General features: G+C 34.4%; 1 protein-coding gene across 1 annotated transcript; it reads left to right on the top strand.

Moving 5' to 3' along the window:
* The first annotated feature begins 544 nt into the window (after positions 1-544).
* Positions 545-13,162, top strand: LOC150092071 (techylectin-5A-like). Its single transcript, XM_090415333.1, has 4 exons — positions 545-814; positions 4,182-4,287; positions 6,811-6,975; positions 12,716-13,162. The coding sequence occupies exons 1-4, from the start codon at positions 545-547 to the stop codon at positions 13,006-13,008; spliced, it is 834 nt and encodes a 277-aa protein (XP_090271459.1). The 3' UTR covers positions 13,009-13,162.
* Positions 13,163-13,490: the final 328 nt, after the last annotated feature.

Raw genomic sequence — 13,490 nt, 5'->3', positions numbered from 1 at the left:
GATGTGATCGCCAGAAACGACAATATAATATATTAGCAGGTAGGATTTCTAAGTTTATGCAGAGTGGGGAAAGGACTTTTTGGAAACTGGAAAATTAATGCAGTTAAGAAAGTAGTGAAAACTAGAATTTATCTCTTATATTATGCGTGAGTGAAATGGATTGGCTTTGGAGGACGTAAGTGCTGTAGTGTTAATGGATTCAAATAACAGGTATGACGTCTATGATGATTAATGGATGATAATCATGCCTTTCTCGATAAATGCCTGGTTATCTAAAAGTCACTGTTAATATGTTTATCGAATAAACATTTACATGTATACAATGAACATTTTGCAGTGCAATCTAACATATTCGCCTACAAAATGTGTCAAGAAATCGACAACTAAATATGGCGGCATAATTCTGATCCAAAATACAGATTTGTATTTAAATTTCATATAGTATAATTTAAATATTATTTTTAATTAATATATCGCCAGTATTCACTAACTCTTCATTACAATACTCCAAACTGATAAACTATCTGGATTAAAATTTGCGTTAATGTCGTATTGGAGTATCATGCTGACACACTTTACGAAATTTAAACCCAAACTATTAAGGAAGGGTTCACATAAATGCAATGTATTGATAAATGCATTTCATTTTATAGGAATTTGGAAAAACGTGCCATCAAAACCTGTAGACTGTGCAGATATATTAAATGGAGGACATAAAAACAGTGGAGTATACAAGGTGTGGCCTCGAAGTCGTATGATTAGCGAAAGTATTGATGTCTATTGTGATATGAGTACTGATGGAGGAGGATGGACGGTTTGTATTTTCATCACTATTTTACAATTATAATCTGTGAATAATTATAAATTATTTTGAGCATTTATTCAGAAGTTGAGAAAAATTGAATATAATCTCAAAGAGCTAAAATGATTTTGTAGATGCGATTGCAATAGGACTCTATATTTAATTTAGCTACTTACGCGAAAATATGCAACCGTGTACATTGTTCTTCAATATATTTCTCTGAGAACAGAAGCCCGTTAAATAACAAAACATCGTCTGGGGAAGGCTTTCATTTGTAGCTCTCAATTTGGAGTGGCTAAAATAAATATTTTTCAGATTATAGAATGATTATATGGCCAATTAGATATTCTTTTGATATTTGAAACAATGATATACAGGTTACTACTCGGATAAATGCCGATTTTTGATGAAACTGTCTACAATAGCCAATTCTCGACTTGCACTTTTATGTTTGTGCAGCCCTGGTATATGTTGTGTTTCTTTTATATTTGTGTAGTCCACAGCAAACGGGCATTGAACTCTAAGACAAGAAAACTTTCTTTAATTCAGCCAATATAATCGTGAATAGAGGTGTGCGTATGCTCTCAAGGCTGCTATAGTGTATTCTATTACGGAATATCTATTACCACTAGGTAATAGATGAATTTCGCGGATTGGTGTAAATTACCTTTTAGCGAGACTTTAATTCTACAGAAGCTATGTATCTATTTCAAACCTTTTCTCCATTAATTTCTACTTTTCTCCATTTTCTCTATAATTTCATATTTGCACGTATCCATTAAGAAAAGATACCGAGACCTTTTTTGTGACCGTCTTAAACAAACTAATTCCATGACTTCCGTAATCGCAGACAATGTTAATTAAACGCTCTAATATCTATTCCTCACTAAAGTTTGAAGTGGAGGTTATTTTCCGTCTACACAGTCCTGTTGAGCATCTAATATTAATTCTCCTCCTGAAAACAATTCTTAGGAATAACCGCTTTCGACCTTGTGAACATCTGATCTATTACAACATCCTGCAAACCGAAATCTTTAGCTGTAATATTAATTATCTGGTAATGTGGTATTCAATATCCACTTAATCTTTGAATTTTGATTAATTATTTAATTTCTAGAGTTTTGAATGGGTCTCCAACATCAATGTTTATTATGGATGGGAATATTTATCATATAATGGTTCGGAAGTAAAAATGGTGGATGTTTCTGTTTGTTATACTGGGTATAGCGGTTGAGAGACAAAACCGATTATATACTATTGCTTGATTCATTTACATTTCCGATGCTCACAACCGTGCCCCTCAATGGAGAAGAAAAAAAACCGAGTACCTCCAGGAGAAAAAGATGAAAACTTGCCAGGAAACTTTTAGTGAGATGTAAATGCTACCGCACCGGAACTTTGATTATTCCATAATGATTTAATTTGTTTACGGTATATGGCCGAAGCAACTAAGACAGGGATAGCCGATCATTCACGATCTATGCACGATTTTTATTTATTTTTTCAACGTACGATTTCAGATAAGCCATACAACTCTTGTACCCTTAAATATTCTCTGTAAAAATAGGTTAATATAGAATATTTTAATATAGACCTAATATACTGATTTAATATAAAAACAACATAAACCTTATTTATCGTAATGAGACTTTTGAGTCTGTTTTTGATTTAGACAAGCTTTTAATGTTTTTAGTTAAATTAGTCACTGAGAGCAACAGAGAATTTTTCAAATTTGAGTCAGTCAATAGCGAGTTAATTTTTTTAATCAATTTTCTGGCTGAAAAAATTCCTATTTTCACATCCGTATGTCGTTCCGAATTGACAGATATAACTATGTTTAAATGTTCTTAATTCTGAAAAAAGCTTACAGGGTAATGATCGCCGGAAATTAATTATGTCGGACTCATTTGGCATTTGGGTAGCTCATCAAATAGCATCATGTTCCATAGCGAATTTGTTTTCAAGTCAATAAGTTCCATTTGCATGTTACTAGGCACCTGATGATTTTTTTATTCCATGAACGAATTTATGATTGATAATTTCTTCAGATACCTTAAAATTATCATCAATTACTCTTGTACAAATGCATTATTGAGCTACATCAGTGAGTGAGCAGATTCCTATAAGTTAAAGGAAAGAGAGTACAAACACGGTCAAAGCCTGTAAGATTGTGGGATACATCGTGAGGGAGTTCTTCGATGCTTTTCTTAATTAATTGCTTTGACAGCACAATTTCGTTTACTTTACTTTCGTATTTTTATCACCAAGACATGTTGGAAATATTTGGAGACAAGGCTTACCAATTTCCTCTTTATCAGAGAAAGTCTTCCGCATTTTGGCCAACTTTAAAGCAATATTGTAGGACGCCTCTGTCATTACCAAACTTTCATAACTTCTTTTAATAAATACTGTATATTTCATCTTCTTTTGATTTCTTCATTTTTCTTAATCAGATATTCTATTCGAACCTCAGACCAACTTCAGTTTCCTTCTGTTTTAATCTGATGTTGTGTTTTATAGTGTCTATTAAGATCATACAATTTATTATTTTGTTTTTCATTATGTGTAAAATATTTACAGAAACAATGCACAATGACGGATTCGCTATAAACAAGAACTGATATTCCCCCATTTCATTGAATTCACGCTTATTATCTCCGTCTGTTTTTCTTTTGAAGCGCGGTGGCTAACTAAATGTAAAATCAAGGCTTAATTTTCGAAATAGTACAAAAGTGGAAATGTTTCCAAAGGTCGAAAGAAGCACAACTCCGTAGCGAACGAGTATCATCAAAAACCTGCTTAGCACCCATGTTGCTAATGTATGGCTCCTCAGGAACAAACAAATGAATGTGCAAAAGATATGCACGAAACTATAAAATCGCTTAAAATAATTACAGTTTTAGTTTGCTTTTTTGTTTCTACAAATCAGTTTATTGGTGAGTACGTTTTGAATAAATAGGCATACGTTTATATTATTATCGATGGGTTCCAATGCACTATAGGTTTACCATCTCTGAACTAAGACTATGAGGCTAGGATATTAGTTTGTCTGTTTTGTGCGATTAAAAACTGCTGCCTAGATATGAGATCAACTAATTTACCTTCTTTTGAGAAGAAGAAAAAATATCAATACTTTGCGTCCTAGACGGAAATCGAACCCATTTCTTTCTAACGAAAGGTTTTTTTTTGTCGACACTGACAGGGTTATTGATCCACTTTCATAACAGAATCGTGTTTCGAATATTATCGAATTTATTGTATTGATTATATTCTCAACACTAAAAATGATTTTAAAAAATACCTTCAGAAGTTAAATATGAAAATTATCCTTTTTGTTCTGTATAATTTAGAAACATTGAATATGATTTTATATTTTCAGGTTATTCAAAGAAGGGGAGACTATGGAAGATCTGAAGACAACTTTTACCGCGACTGGGAAGAATACAAAAATGGATTTGGAGACATTCGCCAAGATTTCTGGTTAGGTAAGAAAGACGGCTTTTCAGTTAATTATTCGACTTTTCCATACGGACTAACACAAACCAATTATTAAGTCATATATATTATGTGAATATTGCTTTTGAAGTATAAACTTAGTCTCGGGAAGATCACTTCACTATATTCTACCTATGCTATCATACTTTTCCATATGAAAATTTTTAATTGATTCATATCTTCCTATTTTGGAATATAGGGAAAGCAATGTGTAAAAGATTATAAAGAAGAAAGATTAGGAAGTAGTAAAAATTATCAAGAAATAGTGGGTATATGATAGGTGCTCCTGTCACTCATGTTAGACGGATAGTACCATATTCATCGTTTTATTCTCTATACCAAAACATCTAGAATCCATTTCTGAATGCCATAAAACGGACCATATCAGAAAACAGAACTGTACTCAATTGGTCAGTACTCGAATTCGCATGTTCATGGACCAAATTTCGGCAATTTCTGTGATAGTTTGTTATAAATGGAAGCGAACCACCGGTCTCGTTTTGTACAGTCCACTTGGATTGATCGTTTGTAATACAGTCTACTTGTAGAAGTTTTCATCTGTGGCCGCTACAGCCTCAAAAGATAGTTGATAACACATCACGATTTGTCTCTTGAGGATCAGTCTTGATCATAAATCCTGATAACCTCTGCTCTGGTTCTTCTGATTGAAGTAGCCATTGAGCAATTTTATCACTTATCCTGCTAATTGTTTCCTTCTCTTGAAATTGCATCCACAGTGCTGGATACTTTCTCGAGCAAAAAGCCAACGTGACACTTTCGCCTACGACTGTCTATTTCAAGTCGTCCAACTGCCCAACATCTCAAAGAATCATCAGTTCTATGACTGACACTGTGAAGCTACTTCATATGTGGCTATCCCACCGAAGAAACCAAAACACTGCAATTAGTGATCAGGGAAGCAACACATGTTTTTATAGCATCACTAATTTTCACTGAGTGGTAGATAATTACTATTGCATAATCAGAATTTGCGTGACAGAGTGACTGATATATCAATCATTTGCTTTCCGAGAAGCTGATAAGAAAAACTATAATTTTCTCTCCTGTTGAGGAATTCAAAAATATGTGGGTGGTCTGAAATGTCCTTGGCCTCGACCATAAATCGCAACACTATCGGCAAGTTTTTTTTTACTAAGTTGGTACATCTGTCATAAGCATCGATATGAAATTGCAAGTCATTCTATCAAGTAATTTTTCAATGCAGTTGTCTGAAACAAAAATGTTGTCCGTATCCCTTGAAATGGATAAAATTGAGTATCGTGTGGTTATAAAATTCTTTCTAAAAAAAGGTTTATTGCCAAAGGAAATTCATTTGAAGTTCATAAACGTTTATGGGCACTCTTCTGATTTGTTTTCGACAATTAAGAAATGGGAAGCCGAGTTTAAACGTGGACGTACCAGCCTTGAAGATGATCAACGTCAAGAACGTCCAAAAAGGGTAATCGTTCACCAAGGGCACGGAATGGTATTGAATGACCGGCGAGTGAAAATCCTGAAATTGCTGAGACTATAGGCATTTCAAAAGAACGTGTAGGATATATTTTGCATGAAGAATTGAAAATGAAAAAGCTTTGCGCAAGATGGGTGCCGCACTCGTACAAAAATGCACTCGCATGAAAATCTCTGAACAGTGCTTGAAGGGTTTAATGACAATACGTCTGATTTTGTTCGTCGATTTGTTATTATGGATGAGGCTTCAATTCACCATTACACACCAGAATACAAACAGCAATCAAAACAGTGGACAGACTTCCGTTGTTTAGCTCCAAAGAAGAGTAAGTCATATGCATTGGTGTTTTGGGAGGATGCTAAGGGCATTTTTTTATTAATTATCTTGAAAAGGGTCAAACCATAACCAATTTATATTATTTCGATCTTTTAACCAGACTAGACGAAACCATTCGTGAGGAAAGACCCGGTGTGCAGATTAAAAAAATCATCTTTCTTCAGGACAATGTACCTGCCACTAAAAGGTGTTTTGGCAATGGGAAAATCAAGGGATCTGCACTATTAATTGTTGGAACATCTACGATTTCCTCAGATTTGGTTCCCACTGACTTCTATATCTTCCCAACTCTAAAAATCTTCCTCGCTGGTCAGCGTTTTTCTTCGAATCGAGAGGTGATTGCAGCTGTAGAGAGGGTATCTTACTGAGAACCACTACAGGGACGGGATAATGGCGCTGGAGCATCGCTGGAATAAACGTTTTAGTCTTAACAGAGACAATGTCGAAAACTAAAAAAAAAAAAAAAAAAAAAATATATATATATATATATATATATATATATATATATAATATAACTACCAGTATAAGAAACAAGAATAAGACATTTTTACATTAATTTCAATTACTGAATTAACCATCGATGTAGCAAAATTGTAATGGCATTCATATAACAGGTTCCATGCAAAATGTTTCGGGGTATAAATAAAGTTTTGGAGTACAAAAAAAGGTGTGGAATTCAGGTTTAACTGTTTTTCTTGAATTTCAGGTAATGACAAAATAAATGCTCTTACAAATCAAAGAAAAAATTCCATCAGATTCGACCTTACAGATTTTGAAAAGAATTCTAGGTTCGCTTTGTACGATCACTTTTGGATTGGTGATGAAGCAACCGACTACACCCTGCACGTTCAAAACTACTCAGGAAATGCTGGTTAGTATGTCGCTTATATCGCTTATGAACTGAGCATTACGACATGTGATATGTATAGTAATTATTCACTATAAATATTTACAAAATTTTACAAAACGTTTCAAAACTTACTGTTATTTATATTGCGTTTCCTTTTTCAAAGACCCTGTACATAATTATGAGAAATCTAATAAATTACGTTTCTGAAATGACAGTTCAGAAGCGTAAAATATTTAAACCATGGCAGCTGTCATGGCCGTTTGAGATTTATTGCAGAAGCAGTAATTTGCAGAAAATTTCCATCATCATATCTTTATAGTTGCTCTAAGTATTTAGTGAAAATATTCATGTTGGTTATACAGTAAGGCCTTCGTTCCTCACCTGATTCTAAATTTCCGTTTATTATCTGTGCTTGCTTTTCAAAAAGCATCTCGCGACTGCCTATCGATTATGGTTCTTGCAAAGAAGTATAATATAAAGTGCAATCTCTATCCATCTGTGTTCATAGGACATAGGACTCTCTTCCGTGTGGTCCTATTCCATCTGTTTTTGTCGAATTTCAGTTAATGATAATATAAATGATCAAATCTGATCTCACCGGTTCTTCGCAAACAATTTCTAGATGATCATGGCAAATGGCCTTTAATTATACCAGAAACAAAACAGCTCACATCATCTGTGGCCGTTCTTGAGAGAGAGAGAGAGAGAGAGAGAGAGAGAGAGATAAACAAGGGTTAACCTGAACACTTAGACGGCAAAACGGCTACTGGTTTAATGCAATCAGGACTGCCACACAGTATTTTTCTTGTGTGTGCGATTAATGTTCGGCGCCTTTCCAAAAAAGTTTTTTTTAATTAAAGTGTGAATAAAACGAACAGGAAATGAAAAACAAATGAAAACCGCTTTACAGTATAATGTTACTACGGATTAGTCCTGCTTATACAATTTTTTTTTTACACGGAACTCAACAATTAATCATAAGTTCATTTATGACATCAAAAAATAAAGAATATTTTAGGTATATTTTCGTAAATTTTAATCAAAAATTACAGTGATATAATCGGGTCCAGGATACAAGTTCAGAATTTATTTGTTCGTTTCGGGGAAGAGCTGAAGGGGCCCGAACGGAAGAAGACGTACAATCATAATTATATGTACCATTCTGTACCATTCGTTGTTCGTTTGAACTCTTATCTCATATTTTTTGACATCTTTTAGGCCCCTTTTCTTCTGTGGTGCCTGTGTATATTGACCACTACGCACACACCACCAGCCGGCCTGAATGTAATTATAAATTATATTTAAAAGTGCACTTTCATTTAGTAAAATAAAGAACTCAAAGGCTCTTTATACATTACACATTCATTGATTAATACCTTTATGATCAACATGATTAATACTTAATAATATTATTTGATTAAATAATGATATAATTAATTAATTATTGCGATCAATAGTTAGTAATAATTAGTAACTGTTTAATGATTATCTAATATAATTAATTGCTTATTATTAAAATAGCAATTAATTAATTAAATAAATAACTGCTATTTGTATCATCTCAAAATATAAATAAATAAAAAAAAAATAAAAATCTGCCTTTAAATTTACCCACCGCTCTCGTCTTAGTGCACTACAGATTAACAGAGAACATAATAATCAGACAAATCATACTTTATGAACATCTGTACACGTTCAATGGAAAAGTATGGCGAAACCCACGCTATTGTCCTGGAAATTTCAAGGGTCTCACATATCGAGATTCTCAGCAAATTGTTATCGTGCGCTATGTACCTTTAACATTCTTTCTAATTGGATCTCCAGTTTTTTCTCCGGTCGTTGGTTATAAAGTGAAAAAAAAAACTTTCAAGAACTAGCTTTACTTCACCGTATTATTACAATACTTACATATTTACGACACACACAGGCCACTGAATTAGAAACAGTCATGAAGTACGTAAACGTCATTTACGCAGCGTATATGCAAAATCTTGGCCACGTGCGCCACCACGTGTTCTAGGTCAGTGGTTCTCAACCTCTGTGAGACCGCGGCCAGGTAAATTATGTTTTATATAAGACGAAGGCCCGGTTCCAACAAATTTACTTATAAGTTCCTTTCTTTTTCTTTTTTTTTTTTGAAGTTCATACATTAAACTAACATAAGTATTAATAATTAATTATCGCGTAATCATAAAGAGTATAAATACACTAATATATACTGTGTGGCATGTTGACAAATATAAAATTACATTTAAATAAGTTATCAATCACTGGACTAATGAAATGTTGTAGCATATTGTAGTTTCCTTGCCATGGGACAGCCAACGAACCTCCGAATGGAAAAGAAGATTTTGATGATCAGAGCCCATTTCATCGCACAACACTTTTAACAATCTTGTATTTAAAGCACTGTTTTATATAATTAACGATTTTAACAGATTGAGACAGGAGTTCATAGGAATTCATCAAGTTTAGGTGCCATTTTTGGAGGCCACCTGTTACTTATGAATGTAGTAATGAGTTGACAATAAGCTATTGCCCGCCATAAGGTTAACGTTAGTGATGAAACCTGAATTTCTACCTGCATCAATAAAAACTCCAACGCAATTTTTCCATTCAAGACCTCTCTCTTCAATTAAACCATTTAAATCCTTGAAAATTTCACTGCTAGTAGTGTGCGTAGGTAATTCAGAAACACTTAAGTTGTCTTCGTTCATGTCATTTTCATCATGATCAATATATCGTACAAACGTAATTAAAATGTTGTTGTTCTGAATATCTGTAGATTCGTCCAGTTGCAGTGAAAACAATTTCAATTTTTTAATTTTTTTCTGTGAGCTGCGTATCTGTATCTTCTGCATATCAGATATTCGCCAAGTGTATCTTTCTCACAATGGGATTTCTTTCATTTTACGTGTCGCACACTGGCCAAATACTTCGTTACAATCAACAATCAAAGAATGCTTAATGAATTATTCACCGATGGAATACAGTTTTTTGCATTTAGCTATCTGTAATGATATTAAAGAGGATGGCGTAAGAAGTGAAGTGTCACTGGTTGAAGCTTGGGAAATAATTTTTGTTTTCAATTTTAAGTTCATCTCTTTTATGCATAAAGAACTCAATAGGTTTGTAGACTAGATCGGATGTTTTGTGTTGAAGTGTCGGGTAAGTCGCGATGGCTTCATATCTTCATTTCCCAGAATAGTAGCACAAATGACACATTGGAGCCGTGGCAATTGATCCATGTCAGGGCATTGTATGAATCCAAATTTTAAATAGCTCTCCATGTTCTTACGAGTGAATGCTGACTTTTTTCTTCTGTGTGCTGGTAGTTTCCCCTAGTTTTGTACATCCTGGAGATCGCTCTATAGGGTTGAGGTGGTTGATTCACTACGTGATGAGTCAAACACCTTCAATACGAGATTTCTTAACATCAAAATTAATCAAAGACCCTTAACTCTTATTCATAATAAAATTTAAATCTGTAGGCCTATGACATTAAAAATATCACGGCACTCGAAACAAGTACTTTCACACAGGAATGCGAATTTACGAAGAAACAGTATTCAGTATTATAGATTTGAGAACCGGATACAGACTGCCTTTATCTTCAATTTAAGGGGAAAACATTTCTTTATACTTACTTGCTGATTGTCACTGACATTTGCAAAACAGATCTTATTTCGTTCAAGTTTGAGAACACAGGATACGCCGCTCATTGTTGTAATCGGCTTGAAGGCAATTCTTGTGCCCGGTCAAAAACAGTGGTAATCCCTTTCCCAAATTTGAAAGATTTCGATGTCTGAAAATTCCTGATCATTCCTGAATGCTTGTATGTTGAAACATAAGTGGGTTGGTCACTGACATTTGCTACACAGATGTTATTTAGGCGTTCTGGCTCTGAGCCTTTCGACACATTCACGAATATCATTCTCCTAACAATATTTCCACTATCAGATTTTCTAGGCATTCTTCATTAATGAAGAATGCCTAGAAAACTAAAACTACAAATTCTAGGAGACCTTCTTGCAGCCCAGTATAATTGATGGCATGACCTAGTACCGGGTAGTTGCCCGGCAGTTGAGAAACGCTGTTCTAGGCAACTATGACAAAATGTTTCTGGTCTACAGTGTTGATCACAAGCGTCATAGATACTTCAATTATCTTTCCGGACAGATAATGCCCAGATTTCAAGCGAATTGAGAATGTATGAAAATGTTATAAATCAGATCTGAGGGTGGGTGATCCTCTTCTGTCAAATCTGAGCCAGTTAAAGGATTGTCTGGTGAATGCCTGATAAGTTGTAGACGTAGATACAATCCAACATTCGGACTAAAGGAGCTTCAACACGGGATGAAATAAAAGTTTCTAATCCAGTAGTCGGAATACTTCTACATTACTTCAACCTTGGTATATCTTCTGGGTGCCGCATACACTGATGAAACCTGAATAAAGGTTGAAAGCGGTTAGATTACCAGCCGTTCCTATTATGCATAGCATTATGAGATTCTATGGCAAATAATATAAGTCGTTAGTCTTTGTATACAAGTAGCCTAGTCGTGAAGATATTTCGCACGCAAACTTTGTTTGTTTACATTTTCATAAACGATGGAACAAGAATATAATTTCTTGAAAATTTTAATTTAATTGTGATTACCTACCAACGTAGCAGCGTCTTGAGCTTCTTGTGTTGATAACGGATTGCGTTCTTCGCATTCACTTCGTTAGACCACGGCAAATGTCCTTAAGGATTGTGGAAGAGCGAAACAGAATAACATCTCGGAGATCAGGGATCGAATAAGACATTAGCATCGACTGTGGATGCTGCATTCCACATGATCCCGCGAATATTCGATGGAATTGATAGCAGGAGAATTAGGCGGCCATCAGAGCAAAAACATTCTTTGGTTCATGTTTTCACCATGTCAGCTTTTTGACACTGGGCGTCTTGCAGGAAGAGTCCAAACATCGAGCCACATTGTCAACGTGTAGGGCAATAGACTGAAACAATTCTTAGAATAGAATCAGCAGTCAAGGTAGGTTAAATGGGAATAGCAGGAACAAGTGATATGTATAAGAACAGTCTTCATTCTAGGATACCTCCATCACCAGTTTGTTTGAAGTCAATTTTATAGACTGCTAGCTACTGATAGTTTGGCGCTGTAGTGTTCGGATCAAGAATCAAATAATCTACTTTTTGATTACATGTAGCACTGAACAATTTTGGCACCTTCCTCAGTTTTCAATTGTCCTAGATGATTTAGCACGTATATAATGTATGATAAAGTGCTAAGTTGGGACTAAGTTATAATGTTTCTCTTGCATTTTGTGTACTTCTGCAACACTATCAAGGAAGTGCTGTTTACGGTAGTAGTAGTACCTGCCATATAAACAATGCACTCCGAAAGGAAATTGTTGTGCGATGTCGTCTATAATATTTTTAATTCTTAATAACATTATTAATGTACCATGTACCATTAATTTTTATTTCAAGAATCATTACTTTTAAGAATAATTTACATAGGTTTTCTTTACAACGAAATCATCAGACCATTAATCAATATACTTCATCATATAATGCCAATATTTCTGCGCTATTTTTACAATTTTCCGATGAGACACTAATCGCAGTTATACTATGAGTCCATACCAACCTGATAACTCGAAATCACATCAGTGATCTAACCAGCTAATATTTTGACTGGGATATTGTTCAGTTTGTGTTATGCTGTGTTTTATTCAAGTTTGGTTTTCATAGGTGATGCTTTTGCCCACGTGCATGACGGATATAAGTTTACTACCAAAGACAGAGATAACGACCCAGACTCAGGAAACTGTGCTAAAAGTCGCCAAGGTGCTTGGTGGTACACCAATTGTCATCAGTCGAATCTGAATGGACTTTATCTGAAAGGAAATTACACGGGGTCTGCTCGTGGAATAAACTGGTATACATGGAAAGGATCTTACTATTCTCTTGCTACTACTGAGATGAAGATTCGTCCACTGCATTTCAAACTATCTCCAGAACAGAAACAAGAAACCGCCCAATAATACCCTCCCCTGTCTTGTCTCCCTTCCTATGTTTCCTTTCATTAAAATGTTTAAGTGAGAGTTCATAAAAGCAAAGTTTATTTTGTTATTGAAATGCAATCTAAAATTTATTATTTTCCTTCATCCATAATAAAATTATACTTTAAACATGGCAGTTTTTAGATATTCAGAATTCATTTAAAATATACATGACGTTATATTCATGATCAAATTAGGAAAACAAGATAAACTTTATTTATCAAGTGGTGAATTTCTTCTAACTATTATCTCGAACACAAACGGAATAAATTAAAGAACAGATGATGAATTTACTGCCTATGAATAACGTTGATTTTTCGTATCTTCCATATGTAATTTATAGCCGGCATTGTTGACGGACTGGATATCATATCCGCAATGCAAACAAGAGGCTGTGATTTCGGATCCCATCAATATCATGGAAGATTGTGACTGTATTACAAATTATATGTGGAAATTGTAGC

Source organism: Typopeltis vanoorti, unplaced genomic scaffold (genome assembly GCF_054136105.1).
Source record: "Typopeltis vanoorti isolate ZY-2024b unplaced genomic scaffold, IOZ_Tvanoo_1.0 HiC_scaffold_824, whole genome shotgun sequence".
Classification (NCBI taxonomy): Eukaryota; Metazoa; Arthropoda; class Arachnida; order Uropygi; family Thelyphonidae; genus Typopeltis; species Typopeltis vanoorti.
The sequence above is the reverse complement of the archived record's forward strand: the minus strand, read 5'-3'. Positions and strand labels throughout refer to the sequence as shown.

Bases quoted from the DNA above. Each gene is read 5' to 3' on its own strand.
- LOC150092071 (XM_090415333.1), top strand. From the start codon at position 545: ATGTCGTATTGGAGTATCATGCTGACACACTTTACGAAATTTAAACCC. The intron at 4,288-6,810 runs GTAAGAAAGACG...CTTGAATTTCAG, and splicing joins TCGCCAAGATTTCTGGTTAG to GTAATGACAAAATAAATGCT. The intron at 6,976-12,715 runs GTTAGTATGTCG...TGGTTTTCATAG, and splicing joins AAACTACTCAGGAAATGCTG to GTGATGCTTTTGCCCACGTG.